Here is a 26,655-nt window from a genome sequence, read left to right as displayed (position 1 = left end):
TCAGGTATTTCTGCTGTTTTCAGACATGTGTGTGTGGCTCCTCTCGTGTTCACCTTTCCGTAGGTGGTTTTATACGCCGCCAACAAAGGCACACGCTGCTTGTTGCTTCGACTGCCCAGAAGCTCGATAATGGCGTTTTCATCCGTTCCTGCAACAAAACAGATTACATGATGGAGCTCTTTAAAATCATCCAAACTAAATCCTCAAAACCCTTCACTGACAGAAAGAAACGATGAGGGGGACAGTAAACCAGGAGGTGTTCATTCTGGACTGATCCTGTAAATGAGTATTATTGTTTGCATTTCTGCTCACCGAAGCCCTTCATGGCTTTCCGTAACACCTCCACATCTCGGAGAGGATCCGCACCAGGAAAATCCTTTATGGTCCCACGAAAACCCCTCTGAACAACACACAACAAACACTGGGGTGAGCACAGCACAATCTTATACAGTTATAAAAGATGAGGTTTCTGAAATGTACAAATTGCATGTATAAAGTAACCCAAGCCCTGAAATAACTAACCCTAACCCATTAAAAAAACAACTACAGTGATTGATCTGTTGTGGTAATTCTACAGTTGCTATGGTAACACAACAACTATAGTAATTGATCCATTGTGGTGATTCTACAGTTGCTATGGTAACACAACTACAGTAATTGATCTGTTGTGTTGATTCTACAGTTGCTATGGTAACACAACTACAGTAATGGATCCATTGTGGTAATTCTACAGTTGCTATGGTAACACAACCACTATAGTAAATGATCCATTGTGGTGATTCTATAGTTGCTATGGTAACACAACTACAGTAATTGATCTGTTGTGGTGATTCTACAGTTGCTATGGTAACACAACAACTATAGTAATTTATGTGTTGTGGTGATTCTACAGTTGCTATGGTAACACAACTATAGTAATTTATCTGTTGTGGTGATTCTACAGTTGCTATGGTAACACAACAACTATAGTAATTTATGTGTTGTGGTGATTCTACAGTTGCTATGGTAACACAACTATAGTAATTTATCTGTTGTGGTGATTCTACAGTTGCTACAGTAACACAACAACTATAGTAATAGAAACAGATGAGACAAAACTGTAGTTTTCTACAACTAAAGGGTTTGTTATCCTACAATACACCACAGTTTACTGTAGTAAAAGCTACAGTATAGTGCAGTATTACTTTAGCATTACACTGATGGAATGTATTATAAAGTAATGACTTGAGTCAAACAGTGGTAAATGTAGAAATCTCTAACGTTGATAGCAGGAGCAGGTGGAGTTGGTCCAGTCGGGACGCCTCCTCCATACCCAGGCATGCCTGGGTTCGGGACTGGAGCTCCGGGATACGCCGGCATGGGCTGCTGTCCTGGTGCTGGGACTCCTGGGTAACCCTGGGGCATCCCTCCACCAGGCTACAGGTCACATGATAACAACAAGAGCAGTCACTTGACATCACAAAATTTGGACTGTAATTCTGCAATGTTTTCACATGTGATAAGTGATTGTTTGCAATGAAAGAAGCAGAAATAAAAGATTTCTTACAGCTCCAAAGCCGGGATGGCCACCCCATCCACCTGTTGATGATATCAATAAGTCAACAACACAATAACAACACAAGACACATGAAAGTCTAAACAAAAAGAGTTCTAGACGGATTATGAATAATGCATAAAAGCAGAGACAAACATGAACTGCATTTGAAAACACTGAAATGAAAACTTTTATTTTTTATGTTATGTTATGAAATTAGTGGTAATAATGTTTTTTGAAATGATATTAAGATAATTATATTATGTCATATATTTGGTGTTCAGCTTTACATAAACTTAAAAATCTGAATATCTGCTGAAGCTTTCACTCATTCATAGTGGTTTAAAGTCTAAATATTACATAATATTATATAATATACCTACTAATTAACTGTCTATGTAAACATGCATTTACACTGCAGCCATTCGCAAATGTTACAGGGTTTACCATTAAATACAGTTTTCAAAATTTCCATAATCAATCACAGTTCAAATGATGAGGAAATCTGAAACGGAAATACTAATGTCAAACAATTTACCATGGTTAATCTGTTGTGGTGATTCTACAGTTGCTATGGTAACAACAACAAATGTAGTCATTTATTTGTGGCAGCAACTTTAAAGTTACTATGGTAACAACATAATTAGCAACTGATTGGTTATAGTAATTCTACAGTTTCTATGGTAACACAACAACTATAGTCATTTATGTGATGTGGTAATTCTATAGTTGCTAAAGTAACAACAAGCATAGTAATTGATCAGTTGTGGTGATTCTACAGTCGCTATGGTAACAACAACTATTGTAATTGATCTGTTGTGGTAATTCTATAGTTGCTATGGTAACAATAACTACTGTAATTGATCATTGTGGTGATCCTACAGTTGCTATGGTAACAACAACTATAGTAATTGATCTGTTGTGGAGATTCTACAGTTTTTATGGTAACACACCAACTATAGTAATTGATGTGATAATTCTATAGTTGCTATAGTACCAACAACCATAGTAACTGATCAGTTGTGGTCATTCTAGAGTTGCTATGGTAACAACAACTAAAGTAATTGATCCGTTGTGATGATTCTATAGTTGCTATGGTAACAATAACTACTGTAATTGTTCTGTTGTGGTGATTCTACAGTTGCTATGGTAACAACTATAAAAATTGTTCTGTTGTGGTGATTCTATAGTTGCTATGGTAACACAACCACTATAGTAAATGATCCATTGTGGTGATTCAATAGTTGCTATGGCAACAACAACTATAGTAATTGATCTGCTGTGGTGATTCATTAGTCGCTATGGTAGTGACAACTGTAGTAATTGATTTGTTGTGGTAGTTGCACAATAACTACAGTAATATATATAATTTATTTTAAAATTATGATTGAAATTATTTTTACCGTGTTGACCTTGATACAGGTAACCATGACAACAATACTACGGCCAATTAATACGGCTACATTACTGTGAGGGTTGGATAGGGGTAGACATTAATGAAATACAATTAATGGGTATTATTATACCCATTAATGACAGTAAGGTGTAGGTTTAGAATAGGGTTATTAATGGGTAATTTAATAAATAATATGAATTATTCTCGCTAACTTCCATCCTCAGCTGTATCCCCTCTAGCAACACCCATGTCTGACCTGCAGCGGGCATGTTAGGGTATGCCCCGGGCTGAGCGGCGGGGTATCCTCCAGCCTGTGGTGGGAATCCTCCACCCGGGGCTGCTGGGTACCCGCCGGCCTGAGGAGGATATCCTGCTCCAGGTGGGAAGGCTCCGGGCTGCGGGGGGTAGTATCCGGCCTGTGGAGGATACGCTCCGGGCTGAGGAGGGTACCCGGCAGGCGGCTGCTGATATGGGCCGGATGGGGGTGGGTAGCTGCCACCTGCTGGAGGATAACCGGGGTAACTCATCTCCGACACCTGCACAGAACACGTACAGCGTTAATGCATGCACAAATACAAGCTTGTCTGATTTGTATTGATTTATTTCAAGTTATAGGTGCACTAAAGCTATATGTTTGAAAAGATTTTTTGACTATAGTGTTGGATCACGTTGCAAAACACTTCAGCCAATCAGCCATAGGGGGCGTGTCTAATAACAAAAGGGGGCGTGGTTGTTTTGGCACTTTCACATTTCAACATGGTTTGGACAGCATGCATTTAAATGACATTCAATATTGCTTGCTGAGTTCGAGTGAGTTTTTAATTTAAACTGGGAAAAATTTTATTAATTTAATTCTTATTAATTATTTAGCAGAGATTTATTTTTATATCTTAAGCTGATTTTATTTTAATGCAAACCTGCTTCCACCAAGGAAAAACCAAAATAAATAGATAAACAAACAAACAAACAGCTAATATATATATATATATATATATATATATATATATATATATTCAACATATATTGTTTGATACGGAAAACAAGACAAGTGATTTTGCTATACACAACAGTTCTGTCTGGTTCTTGAATCTTATTGGCTGATAGCCGTGAGTGACAGCAGAAGAATAATCTCTGTCTGACTAATATTGTAGCTGTTGGACAACATCATGCACTTTTGAGGCTTTTTCAGGCCAGAATGTGTTTGTTTAGATTGTAACTATGCAGTTTATTTATAAGGACAGTGCCTGTTTTAAATATTCATCATTTAGTGCATTCAGACTGTCATACTGAGCAGAGCAAAGATGGTTGATGCTCTGCCACAAGATGGCGACAGAGACCACATAAGAAGCCCTTAGAGGAGAAAAACTCAGTGTAATTACAAACTAGAGCTGATCAAATCAATATAGATCAGGTAAGTGACATTCTGAGTAGTGCTTGTAGCACTGTACTTATACCCCAGTAATCTATAGTGTTGGCTTTGCTTTGGCTTTTTCAGGGTTAATTATTGTGATGTCTCGATTGCAGCAGAGAAACACTGGGAGATCTCTGTAGACTGATGACATTTCATGCTGTTCAGCCTTATGCTCCTAAAATGTGAGCTAAATCAGCTGTTCTGTCTTCACTTTAGACATTACACTAGAGAATCATTCAGACACTAGCTCTACAGTGACGTTGGTAATTAAAGCAGTAGTTTCTGCTGTTCTGACGTCAGCTGCAGATGTGAATGAACGGCGGAAGAAAGTAGTTCCTCATACAAAAGGGTTTTCAGACTCTCTGTGTTTGATCTTCTTTATTATATACACGATTATGCCGTCGAACTGCTGTATAAATGCAATATCACATGAGTAGCAGTGCTATATGGCTGTATATCATCACTCGACCTGCGGCCTTGAGCCAATGCACTGATATACATCCACACTGCACTCCTACTCGTGTGATACTGCTCATTTTATAAATAAAAACAATGCTTATTTTCTTCAGTTTTGCCAATATTTATTTGACTGTGAACAGTGTTGTATTTTGATATGATTTCCATATTATTAAGATATACTATTATTAAGTGGAAAGTCTGAATGTGTGAAAGCAAAACCAACTGTACCTCAATGAGGATAAAAGACCACAGTGGCTTCTCCTGCCGCCGCACTAAACTACATTTCTGACTCACATCTGCTCCAGTTGATCAGGAACTGATTATTTGGTTCTCTTTTGTTTTTCATTGACAGGAAATGCTGATTTATTCACTAATGTTTTAAGCCATATTACAGTATACGGGCAAAAAAACTGCCATTATAATGAACAAATGTAATTGAATGAAGCATCAATCTGATAACGTTGATAAAAACTATTAGAGGACGATACACAGAGACAGTGCAGCATTTCAGTGTGACCAAATTATTTTATGACTCTTTTGTTATCTTAATGAGACTGTCTTATCTGTGAAATAAAGACAGGCACCATTCAGAGGTGAAGTGTGATTTGATGCGTCTCGTATCTTGTCACTGGTGTTTCGAGTTTCCAGAACAGTTTTGATTTAAATACAATTATTTCCACAACTTTCACACATTCACAACAAGTAAAAAGATTCATTTAAAACAATGAATGTGATTAATAATACTTACATTAAGCAATTATATCTATTTATAAATCAATAATTAGTTATTTGATCCTTGGCTGCTGACTAGATCAGAAACTGATTTGTTTTTCTACAAAAACTTGTACATTATCCAAAGTTATGCCTTAATGAAATATTTGTAATTATTCTGACAAACACGTTTGTTTTTCTCTCTGTACACTGCAAATTTCAAGGAATTGTATACATTGCTTTACCTGTCAATTGATGATAATGAAATGAACACAACTTCTGTAATTAAAATAAAACATTTACTTTCATTGTTTGACATTTTTTATCCATAATAAGCTGAAACTGGTGTTTTCAAATGCAGTAAAAGGTAAAAGACTGGATTCCTTAAACTGATTCAAACATTAAATTGATTCTTTAAACTGATTCAAACATTAAATTGATTCAATCTTAAATTGATTCACTAAAATAATTCAAACCTTAAGTTGATTTATTAAATTGATTCAAATATTACATTGATTTAAAACTTAATCTGATTAATAAAATTGATTTATTAAATTGTTTCAAACATTAAATTGATTTGGCAAATCGATTCAAATATTAAATTGATTCATTAAATTGTTTCAAACATTAAGTTAATTCATTAAATTGATTCAAACATTAAATTAAGTCCATTCAAACATTACATCAATTCAGTAAATTGATTCAAAAATTTAATTGATTCATCACATTAATTCCAACCTGAAATTGATTCAGTAAACCGATTCAAACATTAAATTGATTCAAACATTACATTGATTCAAAATTTAATCTGATTAATCACATTGATTAATTAAATTGTTTCAAACATTAAATTGATTCATTTAATTGATTGAAACATTAAATTGATTCATTTAATTGATTCAAACATTAAATTGATTTGGCAAATAGTTTCAAATATTAAATTGATTCATTAAATAGATTCAAACATTTCATTGATTCCGTAAATTGATTCAAACATTAAATTGATTTAAACATTACATTGATTCAATAAATTGATTCAAACATTACATCGATTCAAAACTTAATCAGATTAAGTTGATTAATTAAATAGTTTTAAACATTAAATTGGTTAATTAAATTGATTCAAACCTGAAATTGATTCAGTAAATCAATTCAAACATTACATTGACTCAGTTAATTGAATAAAAGATCAAATTAATTCAAAACTTAATCTAATTAATTAAACTGATTCATTAAATTGATTCAAACCTGAAATTGATTCAGTAAATCAATTCAAACATTACATTGATTCAGTTAATTGAATAAAACATCAAATTAATTCAAAACTTAATGTAATTAATTAAACTGATTCATTAAATTGATTCAAACATTAAATCTGGCACCATTTTGTTCTTTGAATCAATATAAAATGTACAAAAAATTCTTTTATCTACATCACAGGTGTCAAACTCAGTTCCTGGAGGGCCGCAGCTCTGCACAGTTTAGTTTCAACCCTAATTAAACACACCTGATCAAACTAATTGAGTGCATTGGGTTTGTTTGATACCTAGGGTTGCGTCCCTCCAGGAACTGAGTTTGACACTCCTGATCTACAGTCTTTTACAGCAGAGAGCAGGTTTTTATCATCTCCTTCAGTGCTCGGCAGGCCCTGTCTGTACACACACCTTAACCCACAACTGAACACACACATTAGCATGATAAGAAGCCTGTAAAGCCATGGAGAAGTGAATATTTCAACACTACACAGAGACAGGCAGTGTTTGTGTTCACCGCTGACCAAACAGTACATCTGGAGACAGACAGGTTTATCAGGTCTATGTTCATTACACACAGACCTCATGTTTTAGAAGAACTTAAAGATATTTCTGCATACTCTGATTATTTAAGTATTTGATTAGAAGTCTCAGATTAGGTATTTTACTATAGAACAGGGCTATTGAATTAGTCAGTTCATGAAGAGCATCCCAAATGAGGGGCTGGAGAGATGTGACTTACTATATGAGTGATGACACTACAGCAGTATAAGAGCCCATCTGCTGTATTTGTGCTCTTTAAGACACCCACATTGGCTTTTTCTCCATTATAATGTTAATATACTGTATTCTGACACTACATAACATCACTGCACTGTACAATGTGGCTTTATTACACACATATTCAGATGTTCAGAGCACAACAAAAGCAGAGCATTGCTGAAGCATTCAGACACATTCATATGTTGTTTTAAACTACATAACAATTAGGGGTGCAGCGATTATAGAGTTTGGTTGTACGATTATCCGCTTGTTAAGTTTGACATAACACGAATCGGCTTCCGGGTCTAAGCGCTCTATCAAACTGACTGGGGAGACTCATCAAATGGTAATAATAAACGTTTACAAAGCTCTGTAATACTTTTGAAAATTACAATCACAATATATATATATATATATCCATGGCTAATATCTGATGCCCATATTTTTAATAAATTATTAAAATTTTGGTGTTTGTGATGCAGCAAGTCCTGGAAACAGTGTTCCACACGTCACCAATACGTCACGACTTAACAAGCAGATAGTCTGAAGATCAATCTTGGTTTCACGGTTATCACGATCACTATGCATTTATTAAATTCAAAACACGACTAGTTTAGAAAATCACAAGAAACCTGCTCATAATTTAAAGTGTTGTTTATTGCTGCTCAGTCACCAAATAGAGAATCAAACACAAACAATAGTCAGTTTCTCTCTTTGGACTTAAAAATAAATGAAAAAGTTTTTGCTTTAAAAAATAGACAACAGAACAATGAAATAAATAAAAATAGGAATAATTAAAATATAGTATTTGTCTAATGATACTTTAAGCTAAATATTAGCTAAGAATTTAAATCAACTGTTGTTATTATCTGCGTTCATACATACATCATTCATTCATTCACACATTCAGCTCCAACCCATCACTGGGAAACATCCATACACACTCATACACTACGGTCATTTTTAGCATACCCAATTCACCTGTACCACGTTTGGACTGCGGGGGAAACTGGAGCACCCGGAGGAAACCCACGCCAACACGTGGAGAACATGCAAACTCCACACAGAAACACACACTGACCCTGCTGAGGCTCGAACCAGCGACCTTCTTGCTGTGAGGCGATCGTGCTACCCACTGTGCCACCACGTCGCCTACATACATAATCATTTGTAATAATTCGTCTAACGTATCTTTTGTTTACATTGAACTGAAAGCCATGCACAACTCTCACCACTACAGCGTGAGATCATTTCTACTGTGTGTGCCGGGTCGTGTACGCACAGCTCCCCATATGTGCACATCTCCATTAGAAATAATCAACTTGCATGTGGAAAAGACGTGATATGTGAACGGCCCGCTGCTATAGTTAATCCAGTGTGTGTGCGTATTAGTCTCAGTATAAGCTCGGACCTTTAAACTAGCGTACAGTTAGCATAACTTTGTTTAGTTGCAGCAGTTTTGTTCTGTGCAACAGAAAGGCGGCGTTGAAAACCCTTAACGATTTATTAACCATGATGAATTTAAGCACAATTAGTGTAATCAGCTAATCATTGCATCACTATTAACGATATCAGTGCATTGTAAAAGGCCTTTTCTACAAACATATCCAAATGTTTTCGGCTGCTCACACCACTCCTGTCACTCGTATTCTTTTGAATGGGGAAAAGTGTAACTGTCAATATGGCAAATGAAGCCCCGCCTTCTAGTACAGGAGCCAATCAATGATCGTTATAAGCCTAATAAAGACCGCCTTCTAGTAAAAGAACCAATCAGCGATCGCTATAAGCCTAATGAAGCCCCGCCTTCTAGTACAGGAGCCAATCAGTGATTGCTATAAGCCTAATAAAGCCCGCCTTCTAGTACAAAAACCAATCAGCGATCGCTACAGACTGACCATTTTCCAGGGGAGGGGCTTGGACCAGATGTGAATTTCTGCAGATTTTTTGGAAATGAAACTAAAGAGACAATTGTTGCTTAACGTAATCGTTGCTTCATATTTTGAAATTTAATCGTAAACTTGTCAAGCAATTTTGGAGAATTTGATGTTTGTTTCAAACAGAATGGCCGAGCATACTGCCCGAGAGGCGTTTCAAAGATGGCCGCCGAGTGAAATGACTTGCCTTAAAGAGATTGGTAACTACAGCGGCCGTTTTTCGACTGAACTAAATTTATTTTTGATGGCTTGGTCACACTATTTGGAGGACCAGAACATGAATGTGTGTATTTAGTTTGTAATTTTAATCTCCTAATCTCCTAATATTTCTGATTTTATATGAGTAAAAGCAGTAAAACATGATCAAATTCCCTGAACTGTCCTCTCATTCAGTCATTAATGAGAAGTTGCTGATCAGACGCCACAATACTGATGAGGAAAAACACTATAATACAGTTTTTGCTGGATTTTAAGAGCGCGTTTTGCTATTGTGCTCGTGCATTAGTAAGTTTGGTTTAAAGCAGTCATGGTTAAAAATAGAGCCCGTAGGCCAAAGTTGGCACATGATAACCTTTGATTTGGCCCACCATCCCTCTGAGAAGAGGGGGAGACAGATGGGGATGGTCATTTTCTTTTCGGCTCAGTCCCTTTATTAATCAGGGGTCACCACAGCAGAATGAACCGCCAACTTATCCCGCATATGTTTTACACAGCAGATGCCCTTTCAGCCGCAACCCAACTCTGGGAAACACCCATACATTCTTGCATTCACACTCATACACTATGGCTAATTTAGTTTACCCAATTCTGGTTTGGAGATTGTCAATTGAAATTTAATGTAACCCTTTGTTTGTTTTATTGTTCAAAGCTAACAGAAATTAAATGTTTCAATTAATTGACGTAAATTAATCTGATTTAGTATAAATGCAGATACTTTGGTGAGCAAATCAAGGCAAAGGCAGATTCTGCTTGACTGGTGTATTCAGCATTGGACTCTACTGTGTTATAGACCATTTTGAGGGATGTAAACAATAACAATGGTCCTAATGCATTTCCTGTTTAACATTTTTAATTTCTACAGCTTCCGAGAATCCAAAAAGGTCCACACATTGATAAATAATCTTATGATAGCTCTTTAACATGAAAATATGATTGAATTACCTCTCGTTACAGTTATGATAGTATGAGAACAAGCAGGAAGTTAAGGGCCAATGGCATTACCACATTGAAATGGGCTTTAAATGTGATTGTTTACGCTTTTATTGCAATTTAGTTTTAATTTAAAAAGTTATACTGCATTAGTTAATATGATTTAAAGTGTAATGTTTTGAAATATTAGGAAATAAATTAGGAAATGACGACTTTAATGTAAGATATAGGTATATTTACCTTTGGCCCATGGCTCATAATAATATTAGATTTTTGGCCCTTCATATGTAAAGGTTCGGGCACCTCTGGTTTAAAGGGACAGTTCACTCAAAATAAAAACTAAATTATAAAATCATTTACTCGTTATTATTCAAATGTGTTTGAGTTTCTTCTGCTGAACACCATTTAAAATACTTCAATGACATTATAGGAAGGTGAAAGTCTGAATGTATGAATATAAAACCAACTTTACCTCAATTAGTACTTTAGACATCAGTAGCTGTGATTGCAGACACCTATTATTATGCACAATTGAAGATATACTGAAAGAAATGCTGGCCATTGACTTCCATAGTACTTGACTGAGGTAAAGTTGGTTTTATATTCACACATTCAGACTTTGACGTTCAATAAAACATTACAGCTGAATTAAAACCTAATACAGATTAATTATAATGATGTACTATTATGAGCACAACTGGTGACACGGTCTCTATATTGTTCACCATGATACATTGAATATTGTGTCTAAAATTGCATGTACATATGACTTCAAAACAACATTAGCACTATTTAACTGTCTGTCAACAATGTTGTACTTTGGTAGTCATTGACCGATAATATGATTTCACTAGTTAGAATACTTTAATGAAATTATAAGAAGGTGAAAGTCTGAATGTATGAATATAAAACCAACTTTACCTCAATTAGTACTTTGGACATCAGTAGCTGTGATTGCATACACCTATTTTATGCACATTTTGGAATATTGCATAACGCCAAGATGTGCATATCAATATTTTATTAACTGTAAACGGTGCTGTACTTTGATAGTCATTGGCTGCTAATATGATTTCCCTATTTAAAAAGGGCAAAGAATGAATTGTGCAATTATAGTATTAAGTGGAAAGTCTGAATACAAAACCAACTTTACCTCAATGAGGATAAAAGACCACAGTGGATTTTCCTGCAGCACTAAACTACATTTTAGCTCCAGTGGATCAGGAACTGAGGATTTTCTTCTCTCTGACTGGAAATGCGGATTTATTCACTAATGTGTTATGCCATATTACACTTTGTGCATAAATATAATTTGCATATTTAAATGAAAACACTTAATTAGTTTTTATAATCTTTAATTTTGAGTTTAACAGGAGAAATGAGCTTATCTAAAAGCTTAAAATCACTTGAGTGTAATTAAATGTGTAAACGCAGATTTTTGTGTGAACTGCCCCTTTAATCAGCGCGTGTTTGGGTTTAATCAGTGTTTGAGCGGTTTAACCCTCTGCAGTCCGTCAGTCAACCGATATAACCAGAATAAAACACACACAACTCAAGTCTTAACATGTACTCTAAATACTATACTACACACTACATACTTCAATCACAACACAGGGTTTGACCCTTCGGCATCTCTCTCTGAGGAAAAAAATGGCAGCCGAATATTGCGTATTACACAACAGCCTCAAACCATATAGCTAAAACAGAAACACTTCATCTGAAAACACCACACGCTGTAATAATTAATTTATATATTTATAGTCATACAAACATCAGTGTGAGAGGTTTAGCACGGGCTCGTCGCGTGAACGCGCAGATTTGTTTTAATTACGATGTTTGTCGAGCGCGCGCAGTGAAGAGACGAATAAAAGTAGAATAAAAAGCAGAAACACGAGCGAAAGAGTGGATTGTTTGGTTGCTTTAGGGTCGAAATTGGAGCGTTACTTACTGTGATGTGTGAGATTGCAGATCGAGAGTTTGGAGTGAATGAGGAAGTAAAAGGGCGGTGGGTGTGGCCAACATCCGTAACACACACACACATTCTCAAGTTCAGGATGCTTGACAATTTTGTTAGGCTTATGGTCTGTATACGTATATACTGTATACATTCTGTGTATAATCGATATGTTTTTAACCCAGTGGTTGGGTTGTCCATAGTTGAACTGGGTTTAAACAACCCATGATTTTATACGCGCGCACAGAAGCGCACAAACAAGTTGAACGGCATATTTGTTATAGTATTGCTAAAGCCTTTAAGTATACAATATGGAATATAATTACAACATCAAAGTAATAAAGGACACAATTAAACAAATAACATAAAGTAATATTAAAAACCAAAATACACAAATACAGTAATAAGTAACAAACGAGACCTCTAATTTATTTATAATTATGTAATTATTAATTAAAGAATACAGTATTAGCTCATCTGTTTGTATTACTGTAGTTGTTACTGTGTTACCATTGCCAGGTCTATAGAGGCGACCTAGGGGGGCAGAATCATGAGGACCTCACTAAACCCCCCCTCCCCAAATCAACTACTGTAGTTGATGTGTGTGTTACCATAGCAACTATAGAATCACCACAACAGATTAATTACTGTAGTTGCCGTGTTGCCATAGCAACTATAGAATCACCACAACAGATTAATTACTGTAGTTGCCGTGTTGCCATAGCAACTATAGAATCACCACAACAGATTAATTACTGTAGTTGATGTGTTACCATAGCAACTGTAGAATCACCAGAACAGATTAATTACTGTAGTTGATGTGTTACCATAGCAACTGTAGAATCACCACAACAGATTAATTACTGTAGTTATTGTGTTACCATAGCAACTGTAAAATCACCACAACAGATCAGTTACTGTAGTTGCCGTACTGTAGTTGCCATGTTACCATACAAACTGTAAAATCACCACAACAGATCAGTTACTGTAGTTGCCGTGTTACCATAGCAACTGTAGATACACCACGACAGATTAATTACTATAATTGTTGTGTTACCATAGCAACTATAGAATTACCATAACAGATTAATCACTATAGTTGTTGTTACCATAGCAACTGTAGAATCACCACAACAGATTAATCACTATAGTTGTTGTGTTACCACAGCAACTATAGAATCACCATAACAGATTAATCACTATAGTTGTTGTTACCATAGCAACTATAGAATAACCACAACAGATCAATTCAAGTACTTTAATATACAGTAGTATGGCTCACAAGCACTACAGTATTTAGTACATTACTATAGTATCTCTTCTAGTATCTCCTAAAACACTTTCGAATGATATTAATAATGTTTTGTCAGTGTTTTGGAATTGCCTTCCCTCAGGGATATTGTAGATTTGATCACATATTATGTACACATCGATTTTGACTGTATTTATTAATAAGGACATTATTGTAATGACTGATCACTTAACGTTATATTTAGTTTTTTTGGGTACATTTCACATTCACAGCAGTAAATATAGCAAACGCACACCTCTTATTTCAACATTCAAAACCGAAATGAAAACACTGAAGATACTGACAAACTTAAAATCAATACAAACGAGGACTTTAGACTAGGGGACTGAAGAACTCTGGATTGCTGTTTGATTTGTTGATAGTGCTTGTCAAGCACACAAAAACACAGACACAAACAGACACACACCACACTCCAACAAACACTCTCTCACATACACACACACAAACTCTCAAAAACATAAACACTCCCAGATTCGCACAAGCAAACACTCTCTCTCACACACACACAGATTTGCATGAGATCAGTGTGGATGTTCACTGGAGTTGAGGAGTGACTGAAGCTCATGGGTTTGGCTTCAGTATGTTAATGGAAACCAGTGGAAAAACCGGTCACATTTTCACGTCATATAGTGAACATCACACACACATTTACAGGGCAGGGAGGGAAACACAGACTTTAAAAACCCTCAGCTGGCTAAAGTCATACTAACCCTTGTTGATTTCATCAGCAAAATTCTGTCATTCATCCATGTGTCTGTTATACACAATGGCAAATTATTATTTCAGTACTTTAATACAAAACACAAACAATGAAAAAGCACACACACACACACGCACACACACACCCTCACAAACAAAAGGAGTGTCGAATTTCACAAAGTTGAAGAGCATTGTACTGAAGAGCAGCCTGTAATGTCTTCTCATCAACACCAGAGGGCGCAATATACAGGCTGACTGTTCTCTTGTGCAGTAGTCTTTTTTATTATTATTATTATAATCAAGTAATTAGTTCTATAGCCAATCAAAATCCAGCCCTTAAGCAATCAGCATCAGAGCTCAGATTTCAGAGTCAGATCTCTGCCAGGAGACGCTGCAGCTGGGTTCAGGAGTTTTGTGCTCACTGCATGAGCCATAAAAAGATGCTTATTTGTTTCTAAAATGTCTGGATGTTTAACATATATGAAACATTTAGACTGAGACAGAAAAATGAGTTGCAAATGAGCAACTGCATAAAAACACACAAGCAGCCACTCAGAATACTGTAGCAACCACCTTTACACATTTACATTTAGCAAACACTTTTGTCCACAGTGATTTACAATAGAGGAGGCATGATGGACATGGTCAGCAACAATACTCAGGTAGGCTGTGGTGTTGACACCATGCTCAATTGGTACTGATGGACCCAAAGTGTGCCAAGAAAATACACCACCACCAGCAGCCTGAACCGCTGATACAAGGCAGGATGGATCCATGCTTTCATGTTGTTGAGGCTAAATTGTGAGCCGAGCATCTGAATGTGGCAGCAGAAATGGAGACTCATCAGACCAGGCAACGTTTCTCCAATCTTCTATTGTCCAGTTTTGGTGAGCCTGTGTGAATTGTAGCCTCAGTTTCCTGTTCTTAGCTGACAGGCGTGGCACCCGGTGTGGTGTTCTGCTGCTGTAGCCCATCCGCCTCAAGGTTGGACGTGTTGTGTGTTCAGAGATGCTCTTCTGCAGACCTCGGTTGTAACGAGTGCTTATTTGAGTTACTGTTGCCTTTCTATCAGCTTGAACCAGTCTGGCCATTCTCCTCTGACCTCTGGCATCAACAAGGCATTTGCGCCCACAGAACTGCCGCTCACTGGATATTTCCTCTGTGTCGGACCATTCTCTGTAAACCCTAGAGATGGTTGTGCGTGAAAATCCCAGTAGATCAGCAGTTTCTGAAATACTCAGAGCAGCCCGTCTGGCAGCAACAACCATGCCACGTTCAAAGTCTCTTAAATCCCCTTTCTTCCCCATTCTGATGCTCGCTTTGACCTGCAGAAGATCGTCTTGACCATGTCTATAGGCCTAAATGCATTGAGCTGCTGCCATGCGATTGGCTGATTAGAGATTTGCGTTACAAGCAGTAGGACAGGTGTACCTAATAAAGTGGCCAGTGAGTGTGTGTGTGTGTGTGTGTGTGTGTGTGTATATATATATATGTGTGTGTGTGTGTGTGTGTGTGTGTGTGTGTCTCTGTTGTCAGAGATGAAAATCTGTTTTCTACAGATGGTTTGTCAAGCTCACTCATCTGTGTGAGGCACACTCAGAGTTGATAATGATTTGGAGTTATTGTGTGGTGTGGGGAGAGATGAGGGGTCCTAGTTTTATTCACAAAGCTTCAGGTGATCTCAGAAGAGATGATGAGGTTTTTAGTTGAGGTTTGAAGGATGCTGCCTCTGTGAGGGAAAGTGAAGATCACTCCACCAGCATGGAACAGTGAATGAAAAGGTTTTGGAAAGAATATATATTTATGTGTGTGTGTGTGTGTCTCTCTGGTGTCAAAGATGAAAAGCTGGTTTTCTACAGGTGGTTTGTCAAGCTCACTCACCTGTGTAAGGCACACTCAGAAGTGTGTGTGTGTGCATGTGTGTTACAGGATAAAGGCTGTACACTTCACCTCTGCTGTGCCTCTTGTGGCGACACTGAGAATGTTACATTTTCCATTCTGAATGGCTCAAAAGGTTCCGTTGTTGCAACATCAAACACTCCAGAGGCTCAACACTCACACACTGCAGCGGTGGAGGATGAAACAGAAACTGTCTGACAAACGCAGCACCACAACATCACAACACAATAAAAGAAAAAGGAAGAAAAGCAAACAGAAAGCAAAAGAATATCTGAGAGATGAGCTTTATCTGAAACCCACCGGCTCTTTTACAGTCATCAACTCCTACAACAGCCTTTGATTATTGCTCTTGCTTTATTTTGGATTTCTCATTCACTCTCAGATAAACACTGACCATAACTCATCATCATCATCATCATCTGCATAAGAACAAAAGTCCAGATTTAATACAGCACCTGAGGAACACCTAACCAAGACTTTCACAGTTGAGGTTACTTTAAGTTAATAATGCATGTACACATGATTTTAGACAGTACACCAATATTTCTGTAGTTGTTTTGTGTACAACAAGAGATTGTATTAAACAACAGTCAAAGTGAATGACTTCTAAAAGTGAAGAGAGGGATTTATTGCGTTCTCTGTCAGGATAAATGCTTGTACACTGACAAAAAAGAAAAACAAACTAACAAAAAAACAGCATGAATGTTGCAGAGAGAGCTCTGCAGCGCTACATCGGCATTAGACACCGAGTTAATGAATGATCATTTAACCCAGAGCGTTCACATTATCTGTCCAGCAGTCTGACACTGTGTGAGAGAGAAATTAAGGATCTGTGTGTGTGTGTGTGTGTGTGTGTGTGTGTGTGTGTGTGTGTGCGCTGCTCTACTTGAGTTCTCCACAGTCAGTGATGCTGATCCTCTGAGCGGTGCGTCCCGACCGTGAGCCCAGCGCCTCCACCTTCCGTACCACATCCATGCCCTCCTTCACACTGCCGAACACCACGTGCCGCCCGTCCAGCCTAAACACACACACACACACACACACACACACACACACACACACACGCTGCAGATCATGTCTAAACACATACTCATGATGATGATGATGAAGGTCATGTCATACCACTCTGTTTTAGCTGTGCAGATGAAGAACTGTGAGCCGTTTGTGTTCGCTCCAGCGTTCGCCATCGACAGAATACCTGAACACACACACACACACACACACGCTCTCATCAGCAAAACCATACATGTCTGCTTAAGCCCGGTGTTATATAATAAAAAAAATATATGTATATATATGTATATATATATATATATATATATATATATATATATGTATATATATATATATATATATATATATATATATATATATATGTTATTATTTTAATATATTTATTATTTGTTATTTTAATTTTCTTTTTTGTGAGACATTTATTACCTTATTTTCAAGGTTTTCAATTTAATACCACTCTATTTGGCATTCATTTAAAAATATTTTGTTTTAGCACCAACTTAATCAGATATACTTTGATTAGTTAGATTAATTAAGTGTGTGAGCATATATCAAGTTCAAGTCAAGTTGAGCTTTATTTACAGGTACAATGGTAGTGTCACACTGCTACATATATAAACACAACACTGGAAGAGCTGTTTTAACCCTATACATTACTAACATACTGGAGTGCTAATCTAACTATATACATCTACTTAACTATACACATAACTTAAGACAGGCTATACAGGTACATTTACATAAGGCAGAACAATATTGAGCAAGATATTAAGAGTTATTTAAGGTTGAAGAAAATGAGAAGTGCAACATGATGTGTGATACATTCACAGTTAGACATGCGCACACACACACACACACACACACACACACACACACACACACACACACACACACACACACACGCACGCACGCACGCACACACGCACACACACACACACACACACACACACATCTCTGTATGGAAATAACATTAGAATGGTCATCAGTCAATCAAATTCAAGCATTCTATAGTGTGTGTGTGTGAGTGTGCGCGCATTTGAACACTGTAGGAAGCAGTGTGCAAGTCCAATAATTAACTCCAACCCATTAAATTATTAGAAAATAACAGGCACTCCACATCAGCTGTGCATCATCTTCTAATAATTCAGTGATCAGTCGTCAATTATTCCACACTTCTGCTTGGTGCATATATTTAATTATGTTTTTATGATAGTTTTCATTACAATTTTAATGAATGTTTAATCAAATTTCTGACATTTGTTCAATTATAGTTTAGTTTTAGTTTAGTATCTTTTTAATTACAGTTGACTGCCAAAGCTTAAAGTGCATGTTTAATTTCTGTTTTCAAATAATATTTCATCTTATATTTCTTTTATTTTGGTCTTCATTTAATAAATAAGTAATGCAGTTTCAGATTTCAGACAGCACCGCTGATTTACACTCATTCATTTTTGCATTTAACTGATGACATCGCCATCTAGCGGAGTCTACAGGCCATTACAAACCATATAAATCAAAATCACTAATTATATTATTCAATAAAATACTGCCAGGAATGTGTTTTCAAGACAGAAACTTCACAGTGCAACAGGATAAGAGTACCAGAACAGCACAGATAATGAAGTAATACGAAAAAGAAAGAATTATAATTTATAAATGGAGTTTGATATTATATACATATTACAAAATAACAATAATAACAATTATTATTATTAATTTCATATATCAACAATACTGAATAAATAAAAATAAATAAAGTATGTACATAAAAACATAATTTTCAGTTCAATTTTAAATGGACAAATGCATGTCTATTACTATAGACTATATTGTGTACGCAGTTATATTATGTGTTAATCAAAATGTAAACTGTTCATTCATTAATTTTCCTTCAGCTTAGTTCCTTATTTATCAGAGGTTGCCACAGTGGAATGAACCACCAACTATTCCAGCAAATGTTTTACACAGCAGATGCCCTTCCAGCTGCAACCCAGTACTGGGAAACTCATTCACACACACACACACACACACACACACACACACACACACACACACACACACACACACACACACACTCATACACTATGACCAGTTTAGTTGATCAATTCCCCTATAGTGCATGTGTTTGGACTGTGGGGGAAACCGGAGCACCCGGAGGAAACCCACACCAACACGGGGAGAACATGCAAACTCCACACAGAAACACACACTGACTCAGCCGAGACTCAAACCAGCGACCTCTTGCTGTGAGGCCACAGTGCTGACCACTGAGCCACCGTGTCGCTTTAATGTAAACTATGTATGTAATGTATGTGTGTACAGTGTGTGTGTTATTTGTTCCACTACTATCATCAAGAGTTTTATCAAGATTAACCTTTGAATACTGAACAAACTCAGCAACATCCACAGACTGAATATTGAAAATCACTCAGCGTTTCATCAGAAACACACACACACACACACACACACACACACACACACACACACACACACACACACACACACACACACACACACACACTTGAGGAGACGTGAGTGTGTTTTCTTTACCTGGTCCGGTGTGTTTGAGTTTGAAGTTCTCGTCTGCAAATCTGGGCCCATATATGGATTTTCCTCCAGTTCCATTATGGTTGGTGAAATCTCCACCCTACATCAATATAAACATGATTGTTCACTTAATTAATTACATGTGATTGTGTGTGTGTGTGTCATTATATGTCAGGTTAGTCATGAATTACGTTCATTCGTATTATGTTTATTATATTATGCATCATGTTTATTCATTATGTCATTCATATTCATATGTTAGTCATATCCGGTTTGCGTACCCTGATAGGAATCTATAGGCTGTTTACATTTCTAAAATGCATAGCACTGTGCATATTTCTGCCATGCCACAGAGCGCCATCTGATATCCGGTGTGCGAGCCCCTTTAAGACGGGCCAGATGGAGCCAAATTAAACTTTAGTGACAAGACAGCACTGCCCCAATCGGGCGAGTAACCATACTGTCCACTGTCCCAAACGTCTCTCACGCTGGCCCCTGGCCATCGGGCAGTCCTTATTGTCGAGCCCTGCACTCACACAACTGAGCAAGATGAACTTTTTATTAAGATTTAGGTGAATCACATGCTAAATTAAAGGTTGTTTTACAAAAAATATAAGTGTGTGCGTGTGTGTGTGTGTGTGCGTGTGTGTTTGTGCGCTGTGTATTTATGATGATTTTGTTCTCTTCTGTTTCTCATTGGATGGAAACGCTGCTTTATTCATGTTTTATGTGACATTACAGTATTGAGCGTTAATCTAATTCACATCTTTACATGGAAACAGCTACATTGTTCAGAATATTTTGTTTTGTGTTCAACAGAAACTCAAACAGGTTTGAAAGCGAGATGAGTAAATGATGACAGAATTATCATTTTAGGGTGAGCTGGCCCTTTAAGAGCATAATAGCCCAAAACAGATGAGTAACTGAAATGCTCATGAGTGTGTGTGTGTGTGTGTGTGTGTGTGGACTGAGCCACGTGTCTGTGAGCTCGAGTAGGCATGTGTGAGCATGTGTATGTGTGTGCGTGTGTGTGTGAGCATGTGTATGTGTGCACGAGTAGGTTTGTGGGGTGTGCAAGCATGTGAGAGCGTGTGTATGAGTGTGTGTGTGTGTGTGTGTGTGTGTGTGAGCACGTGTGAGTGTGTGCATACTGTATTTGTGTGAACGAGCATATGTGTGACTATGTTTGTGAGGTGTGCATGTTTGTGTAAACGTGTGTGTGTGTGTGTGTGTGTGTGTGTGTGTGTGTGTGTGTATTCGTCTCAGCATGTGTGTATGCAAGCATATGAGTGCGTGCAGAGGTGTAGCAGACATTTTGAAAGTAGGGGGGGCAGCTGAATGAGATCCAAATGTTTACGCTCAAATAATTATTAATCACCTGTTTCTAAATGGTCTGCCAAGTGAGGGGGACGTATCCGTCCTGTCGCTACGCCCCTGCATGTGTGTGTAAGCGTGTATGCAAGTGTGTGTGCTCTTCATCCTCTACCTGACACATGAACTGAGGAATCACTCTGTGGAAGATGGAGCCCTTATATCCGAAACCGTGTTCACCGGTGCACAACGCTCGGAAGTTCTCTACACACACACACACACACACACGCACGCACAAACAAACAAACAATAACAGATAAATACATGTCTTGGTTGTAATGGTATGAAAATTTCCTATCATGATTACAGTGACGATCAAGATGATCAACATTATCAGACGTTTGTTAGGATTTGTTCCACAAGAAGTTGATATAAAGCATTTGAGATGTTAGTATCAGTAAGTTAGTCTAAAGGATATCTATAACCTAGTGCGTCTTCATTAACTCTACAGATATAACAGTATGAACATTTAATATCATTAATTAATCAACAAAATGACCATCATGCTCATCAATATTATTAGTTTTGTTAAAATGAGCTGAAAATGTAGTAAAATAACAGTCACACACACACTTTAAGACACACTTCACCCAAAACTGAACAAAACTTTACTTGTTTTAAAGCTTTATGAATTTTTTTTTGTCCAGTTGAACACAAAGGAAGATGATTTGAATAATGTTGGAAACCTGAAACCGCTGATTTACATAGCAATTGATCACTTTTTGAGCGAACTGTCCCTTTAAGAGCACTATAAGGTATAAATAATTAAAATAAGAGTGTTTTAAAGTGTTTACCTGCGGTTTTGGGCACCACATCCGCGTTGAGCTGCAGTCCAGGAAGAGAATTAAAGGTCAATGAATGACAAACACCTCAAAACTTATCCAAAACAAACAGCTAAAATTAAATTGCAACTAGAATAAGCGTGCCAGCATCTCCACAATACAACATGAATATGAACTATAACATATATAAGCATTTATGAACACATTATAAAGTATAATCAGTACGTAAGTTAGTTTTATATTCGCACATTCGTTCAGTGACTGCTTGTGACAGGATTCCTATATTGTTTAACACTCTACATTAAATATTGGGTCTGAAATCGCATGTAAGAATTACTTTAAAACAACATTAGCATTATTTAATTGACTGTAAACAACGTTGTACACTGACAGTCATTGGCTGCTAATATGATTTCCCATTTAGAATTTGCAAAGAATACTTTCCTGAAACTATATTATTAAAGAGAATGCCTGAATGTGCAAATATAAAACCAACTTTAACTTACCTCAATATCAGTACTGACAGTTATGAGGACACTACTATGACGAAGGCAGAGCTCATGAATATTAATTAGCCCAAAAAAGCCGTTATTTTTACTTCTGTGAAGTGAAGAGTCGCGCATTCTAATTAACATCAAGATCACTTCACTGATTCGCTAGATGTGCTGTTACGTTCTATATTTCAACCAATCAAGGCGAAGAATGTCGAGCTGGGTCATTAATATTCATAAGTCGATCCTTCCTCATAGTAGAGTGTGTAAATTCTCCGCACGCACCTCGAAGGTGACTCTGCCGAGCGGCTGGTTGTCCGCCGCGACGTCGAAGAAAACCACCGGGTTGTTGTTGGCTTGAGCCCCGGTGCTGTACAGACGTGCCGCGGTGAACGCTACCGAGCACAGCTTCAGCCGGTTACCGAGAATTAACATGTTGACTCCGGTGAGAAACTCCTCACTGACTGACTGACTGACTGACAGTGCACGCACAGGAAGAACCAAGCACGTGCACGGAAGAGAGCGCGCGCGTGCTTGTGTGTCACGTGTTGATCACGGAAACGTAAATGGTTTTCATTACATTAACGACAAACAGCATTGCAACATGGGCGATTTTCCAGTTTGTATTCTTCCATTCACATTTTAACCAGTTTTAATAATTTGTATTATTTGTTGTATTTTGTTGATGCACTTTGAATTACTATTGTGTATGAAATGTGCTGTATAAATAGATAAACGTGCCTTGCCTATATAAATGTAAATAAAAACTCATTAATATTATCTGTAAATTCAAAATTGACAAGTATACTGAACCATCATAACATTATTTTGTCTTAATTTTATTTTATTTGATCTCCTCTGGCTGTTTTTTATTATATTATTTTGTCTACTTGTAACACTGTACTGTTGGCATATTGTGTGATCATTTTATATATGCATTAAAAATAAATAATTACAAGAAAACTACTTAGAGGGAAACCAAAAGATCTGGCTGTTGTTATTTATGATGCAATCCCAAGTAAATGTGTATCATGTGATGATGTGATGTTTATTGGGGATATTACTGTCAATATATAACTGCATATTGTTAATAATAATAATGTTTAAAGATAAATGCAGTATTAGATATATTAGAAATGCATTAAAATCTATTACTGAAAACTAATTACATTAATATACTCTCATTTTTTTAAAACACACACACACACACACACACACACACGCACACACACACACACACACGCACACACACACACACACACACACACACACACACACTTGATTGCTGGTATAAATTTGTAAATAAAATAAATAAATGTATCTGTTATATAAATAAACAGGCCAATGTTTTGATGGTGTGTCTCATGACTGCTTCATAAATTATGCGTAAATGTAAATCAAGTGAACACTTTAAAGCAGTTTTTAGTTATGAATGCTTTAAAGATGACATTTACAGACCTACTAAACTAAACATCACAAATGAATGAAGAAAATATGACATTAATATTAAATAATAAAATTACTGTCCCCGAAATTATCTTTGAACTGAAGTTAGTAAATGATTATCAGCGAAAACAAACTCCCAGGAGCAATAATTGTACTTAATACCAGTAAATGTTATAGTTTATTGAGGTTTTACTGTGTTTACCTCATTTACACACACACACACACACACACACACACACACACACACACACAGTCATTACTGTGTCATAGTAAATAAAGAGAACGACATTACTTCACAGATTAAAAATGATTCGGAATCAAATATTAAAGGTCTCTCATAAAAAAGGAAGACTTGTTTTGCATATGCAAATTCATTTAAACATTATTTGCATATGCATAATTAGAATATTTTGCTTTGTGATGCAATGCATTATAATGTATAAAACAAACAATAAAAAATAACTTCATATTAAAACAACTAAATGTGATTAAACCCACTGAAATGCTTTAAATACACAGTAATGACAAGATTTATTCGACGTAATAAAGGCTTTTATACTGTATTTACTTACACATATGAACATATCTCTGTGTTATCTGTCAAATATCCACAACAGATATTATATTTGGCTACATTAAAGTGTATTTGTAAACTAATAGTTTAGGCTGTGTTCAGAAATCTGTGATCACTAATAAATGTCATATTTACATTCAAAAGAGACGCATTACAGTTAATTAAATGACATCACAAAATATTTGCATAATATTACAATTAAAAACAATATTCTGTTTAAAACAAATGCTTAAATTCTCATCTGTGAATCATTAAAAGTCTCATGTAAAATAAAAATAAAGCAATTAAACAAACATGACACTGAAGAACACTGAAAAAAATTCAGATTTGCTTGAGATAAATAAAATAAAATTGACATTATATTCCCACAGTAATTAGTTTATTTAAAAGCAAAAACTTTTAGTGTGTTTTTGTGCAACTTTGGGGACAATAATAAATCTATTTATCTCTATAATACAGTATACAATATAATACAGCACTGCATTCAGAACACAGCCTGTGTCTGGACATGAATATTCATGAGCGTTGAACATGAACGACCAATCAGAATGAAACATGCACACATATTTACATGAGCTTCTCAGAAAGAATACAAATGTATGATCTATACACAAACACACTCTTCAGGCATAATGAAATAAAACTAAACACACATGCACACGCACACACGCACACACACACACACACACACACACACACACACACACACACATTCTTCAAGCTTGATTTTCTCTTTACGTTTGTATATAATGTGCATAAGAGCTGAAGTTGGAGATGTTAAACCGTCTGCATTTCTCCATATTCTAGATGTAATATATGTATCTGGGTAATAATAATAAATAATATTAGATAAAAATGAGAGGAAAAATAAATCAACATGTTTAAAGATGTCTGGAGACGCTTTAAAAAAGAATCTTCTTTCTGTAAGTGTAAATAAGGCCTAAAGTGCCTGAACGAGTGTTTCTGAGTGCATGTGTGAGTGTGTGCGTTTGTCAGTATGTGTGTGTTTGTTAGTGTGTGTGTGTGTGTGTGTGTGTGTCAGTGGAACAGTGCCAGCAGCTCGTCTCCTCCTCCACTGGTGTGTTCTGGAGGCTCCAGGAAGGTCAGCAGGTCCTCCGGGTTCATCAGCTCTGGCAGCAGCTGCAGCAAAACCAAACACACACACACACACACACACACACACACACACCAACATAATCATCATTCACTCATGACAGAAAATATGGTTTAAATAATAAGAGTCCTCCAGCCACTGCAGCTCTCTGCATGATTTCCCCTTAACTTTGACAGCACTCAGGACACTCTCTGAGCATTCAGATTAACAGAGCGAGTCTTGTGGTTGTAGTGACTGCTGATACAATAGGCAGTAAACCAGAGTATAGCTGTAAAACTCTTCATTTGTCCTCTCGATCTGACCCGCAACCTCTCTCTTTATCTTCTCATTCTGTGTGTGAATGTGTGTGTGTGTGTGTGTGAACTCACGTCTAGAGATGCCTCGTGTGTTTGTGCGCCGCTCTGATCCTCCAGAAGGTTATAACTCACAGGGGCGGAGCTCTGCTGGGTGGGCGGCGGCCTGCAGGCAAGGGGCGGGGCACTGTGATGGAGAGGCTGGTGACTGGTCAGACTGTGCTGAAGGGGGTTGTGGGATTGATCTGTGCTGTGGGAGTGAGGCATCTGTGAACACACAAAAATAACATGAACACACATACATATACACACAATCAACGTGACAATGTAAATAAAATAATATTCAACTTAAGAAATCTTTATGTAAGTGTGTGTGTGTGTGTGTGTGTGTGTGTATGTGCAACTGTGTGTGTGTGAGATATATGTGTGCTTGTGTGTGTAACTGTGTGTTAGATACTCACAATATTGTGCAGTGTGTGTGTCCGGCTCTCGAGGGGTCATAGGGTCAGCAGGGGGGGTGTGAGAGCTGCGGCCCCTGAATGAACTCTCT

General features: G+C 36.9%; 2 protein-coding genes across 2 annotated transcripts in view; both read right to left on the bottom strand.

The window, feature by feature from the left end:
- anxa11b (annexin A11b) overlaps positions 1 to 12,665 on the bottom strand; it is a 20,948-nt gene extending 8,283 nt beyond the window's left edge. The window contains exons 1-6 of the mRNA XM_056469413.1: positions 12,558 to 12,665; positions 3,187 to 3,466; positions 1,547 to 1,578; positions 1,261 to 1,416; positions 313 to 400; positions 54 to 148 (exon numbers count right to left, since the gene is read on the bottom strand). Coding sequence (XP_056325388.1) covers positions 54 to 148; positions 313 to 400; positions 1,261 to 1,416; positions 1,547 to 1,578; positions 3,187 to 3,466; positions 12,558 to 12,650 — 744 coding nt within the window. The 5' untranslated portion in view covers positions 12,651 to 12,665. The remainder of the gene's footprint in view (positions 1 to 53; positions 149 to 312; positions 401 to 1,260; positions 1,417 to 1,546; positions 1,579 to 3,186; positions 3,467 to 12,557) is intronic.
- Positions 12,666 to 17,301: 4,636 nt separating this feature from the next.
- On the bottom strand, positions 17,302 to 23,192 carry ppifb (peptidylprolyl isomerase Fb). The gene is made up of 6 exons (XM_056469702.1): positions 22,964 to 23,192; positions 22,200 to 22,230; positions 21,521 to 21,609; positions 20,038 to 20,134; positions 17,596 to 17,671; positions 17,302 to 17,491 (listed from the first exon to the last, which is right to left on the bottom strand). Exons 1-6 carry the CDS (start codon positions 23,111 to 23,113, stop codon positions 17,356 to 17,358), a joined length of 579 nt encoding a protein of 192 aa, XP_056325677.1. The 5' UTR covers positions 23,114 to 23,192; the 3' UTR covers positions 17,302 to 17,355.
- Between the last annotated feature and the right edge of the window lie 3,463 nt (positions 23,193 to 26,655).

This window comes from Danio aesculapii, chromosome 12 (genome assembly GCF_903798145.1).
Source record: "Danio aesculapii chromosome 12, fDanAes4.1, whole genome shotgun sequence".
In the NCBI taxonomy this organism is placed as follows: Eukaryota; Metazoa; Chordata; class Actinopteri; order Cypriniformes; family Danionidae; genus Danio; species Danio aesculapii.
This window is presented reverse-complemented; position numbering and strand designations above follow the sequence as displayed.